This window comes from Protopterus annectens, chromosome 1.part0, assembly GCF_019279795.1.
Source record: "Protopterus annectens isolate FY-2018-M chromosome 1.part0, PAN1.0, whole genome shotgun sequence".
NCBI classification, from domain to species: Eukaryota; Metazoa; Chordata; order Ceratodontiformes; family Protopteridae; genus Protopterus; species Protopterus annectens.
In genome coordinates, this window is record NC_056725.1 from 1,738,224,999 (window position 1) to 1,738,243,422 (window position 18,424).

Consider the following 18,424-nt stretch of genomic DNA (forward strand, 5'->3'; position numbering starts at 1 on the left):
CATACCCAAAAAACGTCCAATACTTTATTGTTTGGTAAAGTCACCTTTCCTCAAGCCCAACCATCACAAGTCCTTACCCCTGGGTCCCAGCCTACATGGTCATGCTGGTTGCCCTTAGGCAGACAAGAAGAAGTTTATTTCCTTAAATCCTTTATCTACTGCAGTGCAATTGTGGCAGGATAAACACACTGCTGTGGACACCCCCACTGAATGCACCAGCATATTCCTGGACTTAACACGGGAGCAGCATGTCAGTGCATTGGATGATGGCAATGAAACAGTTCTTTCTCCATCCCAGGAAGAAAGAGAAGGACTCTGACCTCATAGCTTTCCTCCAGAGTCATGTACCAACTTTTCAAGCTCATCATCAAGCCAGGATCACCATTAGCAAGATCACACAACAGTACATCAAACAGATGAATTCAGAATTCAATGGCTTGCACAACAGAGTTTTTACAGTAGTACATGTATCCAAAGCACAACAGACATATGAACTATTTGTAAAAGTCAGACCTTCATATTTAACTGAAGTGTTGAGTGAACTTATGAGAAGTGCTCAGCTGTTTGGGACTGCTGGTACTTAAACCACTGCCTGAAACCAGAACCCAGAACTTACTCACTCAGGAAAAGTTAGTAATGCTATAGTCCCATTGATTCTCCACAGCCTGCATTGAACCACTACAATTTAAGAGTGCCATCAATACAAACAGTCAGCAAAGTACTTTGATGAGACCTTAAGAAGCACTGGTTCACATCTTAAAAGGACAAGCAAAAACATTAAAAAATCCATTTTAAATTAACTGTATCTAAAGAACATAACCACAGTCTTTGAGAACACAAAGTATGCAACATTATTCCATGGTATAATGTTGTTGTCTGTGCTAAAAGAAACTACAGACAAAACACCTGCTCATGCATGGAATTAAGGGAGCAGAAAGAATAAGTGAGAGATGCTATTTGTTGGGCTACAAAAACAATTATGCTGCAAATACTCTATAATGCAAGCAAGTATCTCTGTTTCCCCATAATCACCACCACACACTGCAATCAAGACTAATCTTTTTATAACAAGTGAATAAAGGTGTAATAATTTGTATCTTGTTTTGTGTGAATGACTGAAAGTTTATGCAAGCCTCTCTTCCTGAGCAGCACAACATGCAGGACAGGTCCCTCACACAAGACTGGCATAAGTGTTTAAAAACTTCAACAGCATAAAGTTTGCTTCAGTGACCAAATATCAGCCAACTAAAGTGCCCAATAAATGCAGAGTAGCAATCTAAGCATTAAAGAACAAATCTTCACAGATGTGCTTTAAGATATAACACAAACATGGGAGAAAGGAGTGCACTACAAGTATGGCCATTTCATTTCAAATGAGTCTCTGTTAAAGAGTCTTCTTTTCTGTTTACAAAGTTCTGTTATGAATTGTAGATAAAACATAAGCATATACTGGTGTTACCTGCATAATGAAGGTTTTAGGAGAGTTCTGTTGAGTATTATTAGAAATGATAAACATAAAAAAGCAGCATTGTTAACACAAAACTTTGGAGTGTAATTCGGGGGATATACCTGTGCTAATTAAAATGAGAATAATTTACCTAGGAATTCTAATTGTCTTTTGATATGCCCAGTAGAACCTCAAAAGGCAGTAAAGGGGCAATACAAGGACCAAGAAGCTTAATGTCCTGCTAAATTACACAAAAGCGGAGTGGTATACTTTCTTCTTATCCTTGGAGGAGCTACAAAAAGTAAATCCATGGCAGAACAGTGCTACAATGGTTTCCGGAAGTGAACATTAACCAAAAGATGTCACAGGAAAACTCATCTCCAAATCTCCTTTCTGCAGAAATGGTCTTCACACTCCATTAGCATTGGCCTTTGTTTTCTCAGCCTGTTCAGCATCACCAACCTGCATAAGAAGGAAAAACAAACAGTATGTAATTCTTGCATCCTGCTCACAAATGACTACAATACAGAAAATATAGGTGTGAGGGGCACACAACATAAAAGTAGACTTGATTTTCTTTCTGCCTTTTTTTGTAAATAATTCTGCCTCCACAATCCCAGCAGACAAACATCAAGCAAGGTAAAGATATGTTCTAACTACTAAGACAGATCTGCAGCACTGGCTCCTTCAATAATAAAAATTAAGACAGTATCCCAAGCCAAAATAACCACGAGCACAGTGGCTTCAAAAAACACTCTACATCTGGAAACCAAATCTATGTTTTCCCAAAGTGATCAAGGATGAACAAGTGTCAGCTGAACAGATATCATCCAATGATGAGCTTTTCAGGAAGGCTGACAAAGTAGCTAAAGCTTGAACAGAATGGGTCTTAAGAAAGCCAGGCAACTGTCCGCCAAGACATATGTAGCAAAAATGAATACAAACAGAAAGCCACCTAGCTAGGGTGGTTTAGAGACTTTCTGAACCAAGAACATGGAATTGTAGGAAATTAACTGAGAATCCTTGTAAAGAGACTTGGTCCTATCAAAGTCCAGTCTATACAAGAGGTACTCCCACTGTTGGAATACTTAGCAGAAAAGACAAGCAAATGAATAACCCGACTGAGGCAGGACTAAGGAGGTTCTGCAGAATCTCTGAACTCCACAAAGCTGAAGTAACTGCTACTAAACCAGAGTTTTCTAACTCACAAACAAGCTCTGTAGAGGTTGCCAGCCGAAAAGGAAAATGTGTTAACTTTTATAGCACAAAATATAGGTCTACCCCTATGTAGAAATACATTGTTTTTTTTTGTTTGTTTTCTTACGTGTTACATTCAAGGACCAACAATTATAATGTGTAACATGTGTAACTAACCATCTTTACTGCATTATTTGTATTAGTGTTTACTATGAAACCTTTTTTTTTTTTTTTTTAATTCTATGGTTACACTATTTACTATGTAACTTGAAGCTATTCTACCCAGGCCTCTGTTGAAAACAGGCCTTTTTTGTGCTCAATCGGACAGTCCCAGTAAACAAATGTAAAATAAAATAAATAAATAGCTCGCATAACAGATGCCGCAACAGAAAGCGTTCAAAAATGGCTTTAGAAATGCAATAATGCAAATGTGTAATTGCCCTGACTCTGACAAAAGATGGTGTTGGTGTCCAAGTGGACTTCAGCAGAACAGAAGTTCAAATCTGAAATAAAGATGTCAACTGGGTAGGGGAGCATTCCATGAAGGCAGCAGAGAAGGGATGTATCCTCTTAGACTTTCACCACACACACACACACACACACACACACAGACACACACACAAGAAAAATGTCCATTTGTCTGGCAAGTTTTTGAGGGGGTGGGCTTCTGGGAAGAGGAGGTAATAGGCACAACCTTCTGCGAAAAAGCAGAGTCACTGGCAACTACTGAAACTACAGAAACCAAACTGCAAGACTCTGGGAGTGAATGTCTGGATGAGACCTGCACAACTAATTTGACAAAAAGGGTTTTGCTGCTCTCAGGAAAAAAAAGGTTTTTTTTCTAGAACATGAGGCTGTAGCAAAGAGAACCAAACCAGATGGGATCAGAACAGGGCAGCAAGGATAATACTGGGTATGAGAAGACACACTTTGTCTTTAGAGAAGAGAGAGAAAAGCTCATGGGGATTCTCCTGAGTCACAAATGGACCAAAGCATTCTATGGGGTGTCCCAAAATGAAGAGATTAGGGACAAGTCATTGCTGCATTAGGCACTGATCAAGGACATTAAATCACAACAGGACTTCCCCATCTGCAGGAATTCATCCTATCCACCAAACAGCTAAGGGACCACTTGTGTAGCAGAAACAGAGATCCCAATGACTCTCTGGGAATGTGAAGAGGCGCAAAAAGGTTGCCCATTGCCAAGGTCCATTCCTAAGCCCTCACAGCTTCCTAGCACAGAGGATAAAGGTATCCTCCCTCACTTGCTGATATACCAAATGATCATCATACTGTCAAGTCTGAATGTAAATCACCCATGGAAGACCTGAAGGGAAAGATGAACTGCAATCATCTCCAACATGCAGTAGTGAAATAAGAGTGCTTCTGACATCCATATTCCTTGGACAGAGCGTCCATCAAAATGCACCCATTGGAGCAAAAGCATAGTGGTGTCTCTTGGCCAGGGTGGGGGGATGGAAATGGCTGCTCAAGGAAAAACTGTTGACATCTGACTACCATAAATTATAGTTATATACTCACCATAACTGGGCATCTGTATTGTCCATTTTCATTCGTCCTCAACATATGGGTTATGGATCTGACCACGGATCCAATTTGGCCACATTCTACAGACTTCAGATCCAACTCTTGAGCTCCTCCCTCTACCCATAATGCTCTGGTCCACCCCCAATACCTCAGATCGAGTTTGATGCCTTAAAGGCCCTAAAATATAAGAGGAAAAAAAAAACAGTAATAACAACAGGGCTCAAAACTGGGATAACAGGTTGTAAAAATCCATCAGGTCACTTCAGAAGATGATAGGAAGGGGGAAGGAGGGAGGGGAGTTGAGGAAGAATGAAAACGGACAACACAGATGCCTAGTTATAGTGAGTATATAACTTTAATATCTGATGATGTCCTTTTCATTCTTCCTCAACATATGGGACAGAGTCTCCAGCTACACAGATATTGGCTGGCCTTCATGGAAGGATATTCAGCAAATCTGCTGAACCAAAGGCAGCTCTGCTTCAGGAAATTACATCCAATTTGCAATTGCTGACAAATGTATAGGCATTAGACCAGGTGGCTGCTGCACAAATATCAATGGAAGTTCTATACCAGAAAGCAGATAGGATGTTCACAGACCTGGCTGAATAAGCCTTAGGTGTTTTTTGCAGGGAGAAACCTCACTGGGAATATATCCAGGAAATGCAATTAGTTATCTATTTGGCCACTGGAACTTCAGAAATTGTAGAACCAATCCAACTAGGTGAAAAAGAGATAGACAGCTGGTACATTTTTCTGAAATCTTCTGTTGTGTGTAAACAGAAACATAGCTGTCTATGCACATCTAAAAGATGTAGCATGTATTTTCCTTTGTTCTGGAACTTTGGAAAGAAAACTGGTAAACTCACAGCAGCTGCCAATTCCCTTCAGCTGGTGGTGTATATCATTTGACAACTGTCCCTGCGAACGGGTTCTCTCTCAGTCTCCCACTTGCTGAATCCTTGGCCACTGGCCGCATCTGCAGAGCGAGAAACCATCCACAAGGACTCAAGGGCTTTGGAAAGAAGATAGGTTACTTGACCACTGCCCCTGCGAATGGGTTCTCTCTCAGTCCCCCACTTGCTGAATCCTTGGCCATTGGCCGCATCTGCAGTGGAGAAACCAGCCATAAGGACTCAAGGGCTTTGGAAAGAAGATAGGTTACTTGACCACTGTCCCTGCGAACGGGTTCTCTCTCAGTCCCCCACTTGCTGAATCTTTGGCCATTGGCCGCATCTGCAGTGGAAAAACCAGCCATAAGGACTCAAGGGCTTTTGAAAGAAGATAGGTTACAGTAGGAGTCTAGCTACATTTCCCTCTTAGCCTGCTACTGTAGAAAGTACCTGGTCTAAAGCAGAAATAACTGGCTCTACCCACACAGCTAGGGACGGCAGCTGCACCCCCACGCTCATCTGCTGTAAATACATTCCCCAGTTAACTTTTTCTTTTTAGTTATCAGTAAACCAAGATAAAGCTCTAGGCGAAAAAAGGTAACCCAGTAGATACACTGGTATTGCCCACTTGTAAAATAGAGGCAAAAAGCTACTTAAACTGCCACTTTTTGTCTGCTTCAAACTAGGTATCTACCCAAGAAGGACACAGCTGAAATCAGGTCTATAGATTGTTTTTCCATACTAGATTCTAATAACTCCTAACAATTTGGCTATTTAGAAATTTATCGTGCAATCTTTAGCCTGGGGGGGGGGGGGGTCTATGAACTCAGGTCTAAAGATTGTTGTTTGCAGCACTTGCTACTCAATTTCTCCTGAGTGTGACTTTCTACAAGAACTAACTACTTCACATTACCTGTAACCACTCCCACCCCCCTCCTCCAGTATTGTCTCAGCAAAGTTTTTAAAACTTCTGGAGCCATCTTAGCTTACTCACAGCAGTTGCCAATTTCCTTCAGCTGGTGGTGTATCTCATTGTAAGTGTTTGAGCTTTATTTTTTCCATTGCAGCTAAGGTCTCTACAAACTCAATTGTTCTATTGCTTTGTTACTCTCAGCATGGCTACTGTTGCAGAACTGGTTTCCTATTTATAAAAGTTGTAGACAGTATAACAATGTATCATTTTGCAGTCTGACTTGGTGCTTAGTGCTGCTATCAAACTGGGTTGCTACTCCTCATCACTTTTGTTTAGTAAATACATTTTAGTTAAAATACATGCTAAGCAGTGTGACTCTGTGTTCTGTGATTCAGGTTGAAGGAAAGCAATAAGTTAAATACAAAACACCATATTACGGCTAAAGTCCTGTTTTGTTGCCAAGTCCTTAGTTGTTTTAACTGCTGTACCATGAGAAATATTATAGCAATGTAGATATGTAAAGATATGTGTTGTGATATTTAAGTACTGTTGTATACAATTATTGATAGTTTACTACTGCTATATCTGTGATTGAACTGTCTTTAAATTCATGGGCTACCTTATTATCTGGTATATATCACTAAGTAAGGTGTTTTTTTATGTCAAGGGCTTCATATGCAAACGCATAACAGTTGCCTGAGCCTTTTTTACTAAACACGTTGTACCTGTGTAAATAGTGTAATGTGCTGCTACTCTTAAACCCAATACCCTTCCTGCCTGGGTGATAATTTATTATTTCAGTTACTTTTTACAGCACTTCTCTCTCATTCCCCTTTCAGAGACCTTAACGTAATAATTGATGTCCTTCAAGGATGCATCTGCAGTCCTAACAAATGGGTTGTCCTGTCGTCAGGCAGCCCTTCGGTCGGCCGGATTCCAAAGTCTGGGTCTGGCCTCGGCTGGTGTCGCACTTCACCCGACGTCATCTCTGCTGGTCTTCGGGTATAAAGGCATCAGCCGACGCCATTTTCCTCCGTCTTTCTTGCGCGTGGCCCAAGCAGAAGCTGTTCGCAAATGCCGGTCGGTCAGATCCAGAGATTACTACTACCGAATACTACTTCAAGACTTCTAAAAGCTAAGTACCCCGTTGGGGACTCTTTCTTGCCTCAGCCGATGTCAGAAAAAGTAAATAACTGTTTAACTTGTGGGAAACAAATACCTCATAAAGATTTCCACTCTTACTGCTTACCTTGTTTAGGCCCAGACCACGACGTAGCAGCCTGTTTAGCCTGTGATTCCTTCAACCGATGAACGCTTAGGCGTCGGTCGGAGTTTGCTGAACAGTTCTTCGGCTCAGATTTTGCGTACATTATGCCGTCGGATCCTCCGACTTCTCAAATTGTTAAAAAACGCAAAGAAAAAGACCGACACTCGCGGTCCGCAGTTTTGGCCAAAACCACGGTTAAGCAAACCGCGAGTGTCTCGGTTTCGGCCGAAACCGAGCAAACGGGTCAATCTTCAGCTGAATCCATGACTACTACCGAGGCTCCTGCTACCCTAGTTGAATCGGCCTCTGAAGTTTTGCCTACTAATGTGGTTCCTATAGAATTATCAGACACCATCCCTTTGGATGTCTCTACCCCAGCACGTGGTGCTGCTAGGCCTCCTGCAGCCATGTCTATTAAGGCCTTTGCCAGGGCTAAAGCAGCCAAAACTGCTAAATCAGTGCCTGTTAAGCCCCCCTCACACAGGCCCAGTTCCAGTTCTCAAATGCTTACTCTGGCAGAGGATCTCATCTCTTTAATTAGGGGATCCCAATCTCACCCAGACAGGGCCTCTCAGCCTCCAGAAAAGAGACCTAGAGCAGAGCCCCCAGAGCCAGTGTCCTCAGATGATTCTTCTGATGACTCAGACATTACAGACCATCCAGAGGCTCCTTTTTCTACTTATGAAGATTCCGATGCTGAAGAATCTATTCCATCTGCCTCTCCACCAGAGGAATTTTCCTTTGGGGAAACCTTACATGCCATGAGAGAGCAATTCCAATGGCAGGGACAAGATTTCTCAGATTCAAGAATAAGGCTTAGGACCTTTCTACACTTACCGCAACATAGGCCCTTAGCTATACCTCCAGTTCTGCCTGTTGTGGATGATGCATTTAATGATGTTTGCACTGCTCCTGATACTTTACCTCCAGCCCCTGCCAAACCAGATAGGTTTTACAGGGTACCGGACACTCATCACCACCTATACAAGGCCCCACTTGCAGATCCCGAGACTATCTCCCAGGGGCCTAAGGCAGTAGCTTTGACCTCAGCAAAAAACCCTCTCCCTTCTGAAAGGGAATCCAGGTCCTTAGAGATGGGGTAAAAAGTTTACACCTCTGCTACTCTCTCAGCTAGAGCTTTGAACTGTCAGTTTCATATGATCCAATACCAAGAGTTTATGCTTGATCAGTTAACTAAGAAACTGTCCTCTGATGACTCCTTAGATAAGAAATATGTTTTAGAAATGGTGAATAACATTCAGCAGGTTAGTAACCATTCTTTAAAATGTGGCTATGATGCACTGGAGGCTTCATTTAGATCAGCCATGACTGGCACAGTTATAAGAAGGCATGCATGGTTGAAAGAACAGGTCTTGCCGGATCATGTTAAAGCAAAGCTGTTAGATGCTCCTATGGATAAGGCCAGTCTATTTGGTTCTCCTGCTCAGCAAGTAATGAAGAAAATGGAAGAGAAGGCAAAACCTGTACAAACAGTTAATTTCTTACAGGTTCAGCCCCCAAGGTTTAGCAGGAACTGGCCTTCCAAAAATTGGTCCTTTCCAGACTCCTCTAAATCTCAGAGAGGCAGGAATAGACGTCCCAGAGGCAGAAATCAATCCAGAGGAGGTGCCTACAGAGGACGCCAGTGGCAAGGCAATAACCAGCGAGGTACAGACACAACCACTGCCACTGCAACAGGACAATCACAGTGACTTGGCTCTGACACCGCCTACCAGGGAACAAATAGCAGCACCCTTAGGCGGAAAGTTAGCCTTATTTTCAAAAAATTGGCACTATATCACAAAAGACAAGTGGATTTTGCAGACCATAGACCAAGGCTACAGGTTTCACTTCCACACCTTACCAGTAAAAAGAGGAATGCCAAACCTACCTCCAAACCAGAAAACAGAAGCTCTAAAGCAGATAGCTCAATTAACAAAGATGAGAGCTGTGGAAAGAGTACCACCAACAGAACAGGGCAAAGGATTCTACTCCAGACTCTTCCTAGTACCAAGAAAAGAGAAAAGTTGGAGACCTATTCTCGACCTGTCCGCCTTAAACACATTCATCATTGTCCCAAAATTCAAAATGCTGACCTTACAGCAACTTCTTCCCATGCTGGGCAAGGAGTGTTGGCTGGTAACTCTAGATCTCAAGGAGGCATACCTGCACGTCCCCATACGACCAAATTGCAGAAGATACCTCAGATTTCTTGCAGGATCAGAGCATTATCAATTCTCAGCATTGCCCTTTGGCTTATCTACTGCCCAGAGTATTCACAAAATGCCTGGCATCAGTAATCGCTCATTGCAGGCTACAGGGAATCCAAATTTATCCATACCTGGACGACTGCCTGATACAAGCAGACAACAAAAGCAAGCTGACAAAAGACTTACAAAGGGTCATTTGCTTACTACAAGCCCTGGGATACACAGTCAATTTAAAAAAGTCAAGACTGATACCATCCCAAACAAGAACATTCTTGGGTGCGGAATTGGACACAGTAAAACAGATGGCATTCCTAACTGCAGAAAAACAAGAACAACTCCCTCTTTACTTCTTGGCATTAACAAAGCAGAAAGTACAGTTTTGTACCTACCATAAATGTAGATGTCCGAACTGGATAGCATCTGCAGTCATAACAACTGGGTTGTCCTGTCGTCAGGCAGCCCTTCAGTCGGCCGGATTCCAAAGTCCGGGTCCGGCTTCGGCTGATGTCGCACTCCACCCGACGTCATCTCTGTTGGTCTTCGGGTATAAAAGCATCAGCCGACGCCATTTTCCTCAGTGTTTCTTGCCCCAGATGCCAGAAGCCCTCTTGCAGGCTAAAATTTGGATAGATGCCAATGTTTCCAAATAGATAGAGGTAAATACAACAATAAGCATGTATGTACATATATACAAACAAATACACCATAAAGACTCCCCAACAGCTAGCTATTAGGAGGGTAAACACCCTAGGAGTACCACAGAGGGAAGGAGGAGGGTAATCCTGACTGCAGATGCTATCCAGTTCGGACATCTACATTTATGGTAGGTACAAAACTGTACTATGTCCTTCATGGATGCATCTGCAGTCATAACAACTGGGTAGAATACCATAGCCAACTAGGGGAGGAGGATAAAAGTAGATTATGGTGTGTTTAGGCTCCCTTGCAGTACAGCACTGGCAAACCCTGCTCCCGATCTGGAATATAGAGGCAAATTATAATGCTTGGCAAATGTATGCACGGAGGTCCAAGTAGCCGCCTCAATAATGTCTTTGGTTGCCACTCCTCGTAAGAAGGCTGTGGTAGTGGCTGCTGCCCTTGTAGAATGAGGTCTTATGTTCTGTGGAATTGGTTTTCCATGGAAGGAGTAACAGAATCGTATGCAATTTCCTATCCATTTGGAGATTGTCTGTTTGGAAATAGCTTTTCCTTCCCTTCCTGTTGCATAGGCTACAAAAAGTTGGTCAGTCTTTCTGCTATTTTTTGTTCTGTCCAAGTAGTAGCGTAGCTGTCTATGTACATCCAAGGTATGCAGTATTCTTTCCCTCTGTTTTGTGGGTTGGGAAAGAAGGTAGGTAGGTGGATTGCCTGGTTTAAAGACACTCTGGATACCACCTTGGGCATAAATGTAGGATTAGTCCTCATGGACACTCTATCTTGGTGGAAGATTAGGAAGGGTTGCACTGCCATTAAGGCCTGTAGTTCTGAAACCCTCCTTGCTGAAGTAATTGCCAGTAGGAAAGCAGTTTTCCATGACAGGTGTTGTAGGTCTGCTGTTGCTGCTGGTTCAAAGGGTGATAGTGTCAATTTTTCTAGCACAAAGTTTAAATCCCAAGCTGGTAATGGTGGTTTCCTTGGAGGTTTTACATTCTTGATTCCTCTGAGGAACTGCCTGAGCAAAGGGTGCAAAAACAGGTGGATCAAAGCTGTATTCTGCTGAAATAGCTGATGCATGTGTCTTGATGGACGAGTAGGACAGGCCTGAATGAGGAAGTTCGCCAGATACTCCAGAATATTAGGCATATCTATGTTTGACACATCTTTTCCTCTTTCCGTACTCCAAATGACAAACCTTTTCCATTTTCCAGCATAGTTCCTTCTTGTTGAAGGTCTGCGTGCTTCAAGAATAATGTCTTTTACTCTTTGGGAAAGTTCTGGATTAGCTGCTGCTATGTGATGTTCCATGCAGTCAGTTGCAACGTTTTTAGGTTTGGATGTATGATGCTGTAGTTGTTCTGAGTTAACATCAAAGGCATCAGGGTAATGGCCACATATTGTTCGAGACATGCTCCTCAGTAGTGGGTACCAGTGTTGTCTTGGCCAGTTCGAGCTATCAGGATTATCCTTGGACGTTCTTCCTTGATTTTCAGTAGTACCTTGTGTATCAAAGGAAGAGGTGGGAATGCATATGCTGTTAGGCCTTTCCAGTTGAAGGAGAGCGAATCCACTTTCCATGCTAGTGGGTGGAATGTCCTTGTGCAGAATTTTTGAGCTGGTGATTGAGAGGTGATGCGAATAGGTCTATCTGTGGCATTCCCCATTTCTTTGAGATGGTCTTGAAGATGTCCGGTGCAGCTTCCATTCGTGGGCATCCAAGTGGTTCTGCTTAATATGTCTGCTAGAGTATTGTCTTTCCCGGTACAAATATTGCCTGTAACTGGATGTTGTAGCTGAGTGCCAGGGTCCACAGCTCCAAGGTCATTCTGCATAGGGGGTATGAATGAGTGCCTCCCTGTTTGTTGATGTACCACATGACTGTGGTGTTGTCTGTCCTTATCATCAACTGGCCCTCTTTGAGAAATGGTTTGAACTTTTTGATTGCCAGTTTTACTGCCAGCATTTCTTTTAGGTTGATGTGCAGGTGAAGTTGATCCTGTGTCCACAATCCTTGCACGCATTTGTCCAGCATGTGGGCCCCCCATCCTAGGTCTGAAGCGTCTGTTGTGATGGTCTGGCTTGCTTGACATCTGCGAAAGGGTAGGCCTGGGTTTGACTGGCATGCCTGAGCCCACCAAAAAACCTAGTTGCCTCGTGGTTTGAGCGTCTTTTCAGGCTTGTTGGCTGTTGGTGAAGCACCCTCCAAGAGGAAAAAACGCTGAGAGAAGAAGGGAGCCACTTTTGAGATTTTAAGTATTTTTTCTCTGTTTATTTGCTAAGTTTTTCTGCATAGCTGCCTAGCTTGAGCATTTTCTGGCTTGTTAAACTTGATTTCTGTATTAGTAGCTGTATTTAGAGCACAACCAAAAGCTGTTTGCTGAATTTCCTGTTTGCACTTAATTTTAAATCGTTTTTTTCTTAAAACTTGCATATTTTCTGTCCTTGACCTAGCACTCTTGTGTGGGGTCATTTACTGCACTGTTATAACTTGATATTACTTGTGAACCTCTGCTATCTCTGTAAAAACAAAACAAAAAAAATCTTGCTTTTTCCCACTTTTCTGAGAGTTAAAAGTTCAGTTACAGGCTTGCTGTTCCTGAACTGTTTGAAAGTTTCTGTGAGGCCATTTTGCTTGGGCTGAAGGAGGGTCTCTGTGTTTATCAGTGGGAGTGACTAACATTGAGCAGCTTCCCTGCCCCGGAGAGGTGGTTACTGACTTGAAACTGTAGTTTTATTGGCCACTAGGGGTCATTTCCATAACTCCTTCATCTTCCTCTCTTAAAACCTAGTTGCCTCGTGGTTTGAGCGTCTTTTCAGGCTTGTTGGCTGTTGGTGAAGCACCCTCCAAGAGGAAAAACGCTGAGAGAAGAAGGAGCCACTTTGAGATTTTAAGTATTTTTCTCTGTTTATTTGCTAAGTTTTTCTGCATAGCTGCCTAGCTTGAGCATTTTCTGGCTTGTTAAACTTGATTTCTGTATTAGTAGCTGTATTTAGAGCACAACCAAAAGCTGTTTGCTGAATTTCCTGTTTGCACTTAATTTTAAATCGCTTTTTTCTTAAAACTTGCATATTTTCTGTCCTTGACCTAGCACTCTTGTGTGGGGTCATTTACTGCACTGTTATAACTTGATATTACTTGTGAACCTCTGCTATCTCTGTAAAAACAAAAACAAAAAAATCTTGCTTTTTTCCCACTTTTCTGAGAGTTAAAAGTTCAGTTACAGGCTTGCTGTTCCTGAACTGTTTGAAAGTTTCTGTGAGGCCATTTTGCTTGGGCTGAAGGAGGGTCTCTGTGTTTATCAGTGGGAGTGACTAACATTGAGCAGCTTCCGCCCCCGGAGAGGTGGTTACTGACTTGAAACTGTAGTTTTATTGGCCACTAGGGGTCATTTCCATAACTCCTTCATCTTCCTCTCTTAAAACCTAGTTGCCTCGTGGTTTGAGCGTCTTTTCAGGCTTGTTGGCTGTTGGTGAAGCACCCTCCAAGAGGAAAAACGCTGAGAGAAGAAGGAGCCACTTTTGAGATTTTAAGTATTTTTTCTCTGTTTATTTGCTAAGTTTTTCTGCATAGCTGCCTAGCTTGAGCATTTTCTGGCTTGTTAAACTTGATTTCTGTATTAGTAGCTGTATTTAGAGCACAACCAAAAGCTGTTTGCTGAATTTCCTGTTTGCACTTAATTTTAAATCGCTTTTTCTTAAAACTTGCATATTTTCTGTCCTTGACCTAGCACTCTTGTGTGGGGTCATTTACTGCACTGTTATAACTTGATATTACTTGTGAACCTCTGCTATCTCTGTAAAAAACAAACAAAAAAAATCTTGCTTTTTTCCCACTTTTCTGAGAGTTAAAAAAGTTCAGTTACAGGCTTGCTGTTCCTGAACTGTTTGAAAGTTTCTGTGAGGCCATTTTTGCTTGGGCTGAAGGAGGGTCTCTGTGTTTATCAGTGGGAGTGACTAACATTGAGCAGCTTCCCTGCCCCCGGAGAGGTGGTTACTGACTTGAAACTGTAGTTTTATTGGCCACTAGGGGTCATTTCCATAACTCCTTCATCTTCCTCTCTTAAAACCTAGTTGCCTCGTGGTTTGAGCGCCTTTTCAGGCTTGTTGGCTGTTGGTGAAGCACCCTCCAACAGGAAAAACGCTGAGAGAAGAAGGAGCCACTTTTGAGATTTTAAGTATTTTTCTCTGTTTATTTGCTAAGTTTTTCTGCATAGCTGCCTAGCTTGAGCATTTTCTGGCTTGTTAAACTTGATTTCTGTATTAGTAGCTGTATTTAGAGCACAACCAAAAGCTGTTTGCTGAATTTCCTGTTTGCACTTAATTTTAAATCGTTTTTTCTTAAAACTTGCATATTTTCTGTCCTTGACCTAGCACTCTTGTGTGGGGCCATTTACTGCACTGTTATAACGTGATATTACTTGTGAACCTCTGCTATCTCTGTAAAACAAAAAAAAAAAAATCTTGCTTTTTCCCACTTTTCTGAGAGTTAAAAGTTCAGTTACAGGCTTGCTGTTCCTGAACTGTTTGAAAGTTTCTGTGAGGCCATTTTGCTTGGGCTGAAGGAGGGTCTCTGTGTTTATCAGTGGGAGTGACTAACATTGAGCAGCTTCCTGCCCCCGGAGAGGTGGTTACTGACTTGAAACTGTAGTTTTATTGGCCACTAGGGGTCATTTCCATAACTCCTTCATCTTCCTCTCTTAAAACCTAGTTGCCTCGTGGTTTGAGCGCCTTTTCAGGCTTGTTGCCTGTTGGTGAAGCACCTCCAAGAGGAAAAACGCTGAGAGAAGAAGGAGCCACTTTGAGATTTTAAGTATTTTTCTCTGTTTATTTGCTAAGTTTTTCTGCATAGCTGCCTAGCTTGAGCATTTTCTGGCTTGTTAAACTTGATTTCTGTATTAGTAGCTGTATTTAGAGCACAACCAAAAGCTGTTTGCTGAATTTCCTGTTTGCACTTAATTTTAAATCGTTTTTTCTTAAAACTTGCATATTTTCTGTCCTTGACCTAGCACTCTTGTGTGGGGTCATTTACTGCACTGTTATAACTTGATATTACTTGTGAACCTCTGCTATCTCTGTAATACAAAAAAAAAAAAAATCTTGCTTTTTTCCCACTTTTCTGAGAGTTAAAAAAGTTCAGTTACAGGCTTGCTGTTCCTGAACTGTTTGAAAGTTTCTGTGAGGCCATTTTTGCTTGGGCTGAAGGAGGGTCTCTGTGTTTATCAGTGGGAGTGACTAACATTGAGCAGCTTCCCTGCCCCCCGGAGAGGTGGTTACTGACTTGAAACTGTAGTTTTATTGGCCACTAGGGGTCATTTCCATAACTCCTTCATCTTCCTCTCTTAAAACCTAGTTGCCTCGTGGTTTGAGCGCCTTTTCAGGCTTGTTGGCTGTTGGTGAAGCACCCTCCAAGAGGAAAAACGCTGAGAGAAGAAGGAGCCAGTTTTGAGATTTTAAGTATTTTTTCTCTGTTTATTTGCTAAGTTTTTCTGCATAGCTGCCTAGCTTGAGCATTTTCTGGCTTGTTAAACTTGATTTCTGTATTAGTAGCTGTATTTAGAGCACAACCAAAAGCTGTTTGCTGAATTTCCTGTTTGCACTTAATTTTAAATCGTTTTTTCTTAAAACTTGCATATTTTCTGTCCTTGACCTAGCACTCTTGTGTGGGTCATTTACTGCACTGTTATAACTTGATATTACTTGTGAACCTCTGCTATCTCTGTAAAACAAAACAAAAAAAATCTTGCTTTTTCCCACTTTTCTGAGAGTTAAAAGTTCAGTTACAGGCTTGCTGTTCCTGAACTGTTTGAAAGTTTCTGTGAGGCCATTTTGCTTGGGCTGAAGGAGGGTCTCTGTGTTTATCAGTGGGAGTGACTAACATTGAGCAGCTTCCTGCCCCGGAGAGGTGGTTACTGACTTGAAACTGTAGTTTTATTGGCCACTAGGGTCATTTCCATAACTCCTTCATTTGTCCTCGGAGGAGTGGTTTAGGGCAGTGACTTGTGGTTTGTTGGCCAATTTGGGTCATTTCCTGTCTTTTCCAGCCCCTGCTATAAAGCACGCTTTTAGCAAGATTTAGCCCGATTTAGCCGATTTAGGAAGGAGTTGCTACTGTTGCACACTAGGGCAGCCGGGTTAAGCAGGTTTAAACTATTCGGCTACCTAAAGTCCACTCTTCAAATTTTCCCTTAAAACTACCTTCCTCGAACTATACTACTGATCTAATCAGCGATCCTATAATTAAAAGATCATCTCTACTTGACTCCAAGTAGACTATTCTCTATCTGTTAAACGTAGCACTTGCTCCTACAGTACTTATTACCTTGATAAGGCAATCTTGTCATAGATAGTACCCCAAAAAGGCAACCCCCCATTTCTCGGTCACCCACGCCCCGAATCTTTTTAAAGTTTTTTGTCTATTCCTTCTAGCATGTCGAGGGATCAGTTGCTAGTGTCCTCTCCTGCTCAGCTGGTGAACCTGGGAATATTGAGGCAATGTTACAATTGCCTCATGTACACAGACAACCCTCTCCTCCTCCCACAAAACACAAATACATGCGAGATGCAACTACACGGCCAAACTGGAGGCTGAGCTCTCTCAACATAGGACTGGCAAGACCAGTCAGGAGGAGAAGGTTACCACACACACTATAGACCCAGTCTCACATATTACCATTACAACCTCAAATCATACACATAAACACACAAAGACATACTCGGAGGCTCTGATCAAAAATCTACCAAAACAGCAGAGGCCACCAAAGCAGACACCCAAACAACCACCACCTCAGAACACAACACCTGCAACACATAGACCTCACAGTCAGAGTGTCAAACAGTCACAGCCCTTAAGGCCAAACACAATGCCAGACACACTAGTCATTGGTGACTCCATAGTCAGACACACTGACGTCCCCTCACCAGACTGAGTAAGGAGAAGGTCACAGTAAGCTGCCTGTCGGGCTAGAATCCGCCACATAACGCAAGCACTCAGGTCTCTCAACAGCAGGTACAAATATGATTCAGTCATTGTCCACGCTGGTGTAAACGACCTGAGACGCACTCTCCTTGGACTACATGAAAAGAGACATTGAGGAGCTCTCTGATTATGTAGCCCAGACAGGTATGACCCTGACCTTGAGCAGTATCCTACCTTCACCAAGAATGATGCCACAATACAGAGATAAGATGATCAGCTTTAACAATTGGCTTAAACACTGGTGTCATTCAAAGGGGATCCAGTGTCTGTCTGCCTGGGATGACATGCTGGACAAGCCACGCTGCTTCGCAAGGGACGGCTTGCACCTGTCACCCCTGGGATTCCGGATATTGGCAAAGGCTCTTGCCACCCCCATAGTGCCTTTTTAGGCAAGGCTCAAATTCTAAACCTACCACCCTAGAACACAAAAAGGAAAAAACTAAGGGTAATGCTGCTCAATGCCAGAAGTCTAAATCTCAAAATGCACGACTCGAGGCCCTTCTCAGTATGGAGAACATCGATGTCTGTGCTGTGACAGAAACCTGGTTCAAGGCTCCTGAGAGCACCCCGCGCTATCAGGTTTTACCTCATATCATGCTCCGCCCCAAAATCTGGACAATACTAAGAAAGGAGGGGGTATCCATATTCATCAAGGACACCCACACCTCAAGACTGGTGGCAACGCACGATGCATCGGAGACCATCCAGGTGCAATTAACCATAGGCAAGACTGCTCTGCAAATTGTAGCATGTTACAGGCCACCCTCACAAACTCAGGAACCTCACATGGCCTTCCTGAAAACACTAGAGGGGATAAATGTATCACCAAACACCATCATACTAGGTGACTTCAATTACCCTAATATAGACTGGGAACACTACTCAAGCCCAAACACCCTAGCCCAAAAGTTCCTGGAATTCATAAACTCAAATGCCATGGAACAACTAGTCACCATCCCCACAAGAGGAGATAACATACTTGATCTCATCATCACGAACATGGGAGCACAATGTTCAACACCGGAGGTGTACCCCTCACTGGTGAGATCAGACCACAACTAATCTCGCTGGAGGTCCTCATCCCACCCCCACCTGAAATAAAAAGACCACAGTAAAGAACTTCTCAAAAGCCGACTTCACACTTCTAAAGACTAGTGTGGTCTCCTTTAAGGCCCCCGAGCCATGGAAAACAGTACTCAAGCGCTGAATCACTTACAAATGCCTTCTACCAGCACCTGCAGGACTGCATGGATAAGGCAATCCCAAGCAAAACAAAGACTCTTTGTACCAAAGGCAAGCATCCAGTCTGGTGGACC

The 18,424-nt window shown here is 42.7% G+C and overlaps 1 protein-coding gene across 1 annotated transcript in view; it reads right to left on the reverse strand.

Moving 5' to 3' along the window:
- Positions 1–1,047: 1,047 nt before the first annotated feature.
- Positions 1,048–18,424, reverse strand: part of LETM2 (leucine zipper and EF-hand containing transmembrane protein 2) — a 1,071,376-nt gene continuing 1,053,999 nt past the window's right edge. Inside the window, exon 10 of the mRNA XM_044068981.1 lies at positions 1,048–1,909. Within this exon, the coding sequence (XP_043924916.1) occupies positions 1,856–1,909 (54 nt within the window). The 3' untranslated portion in view covers positions 1,048–1,855. The remainder of the gene's footprint in view (positions 1,910–18,424) is intronic.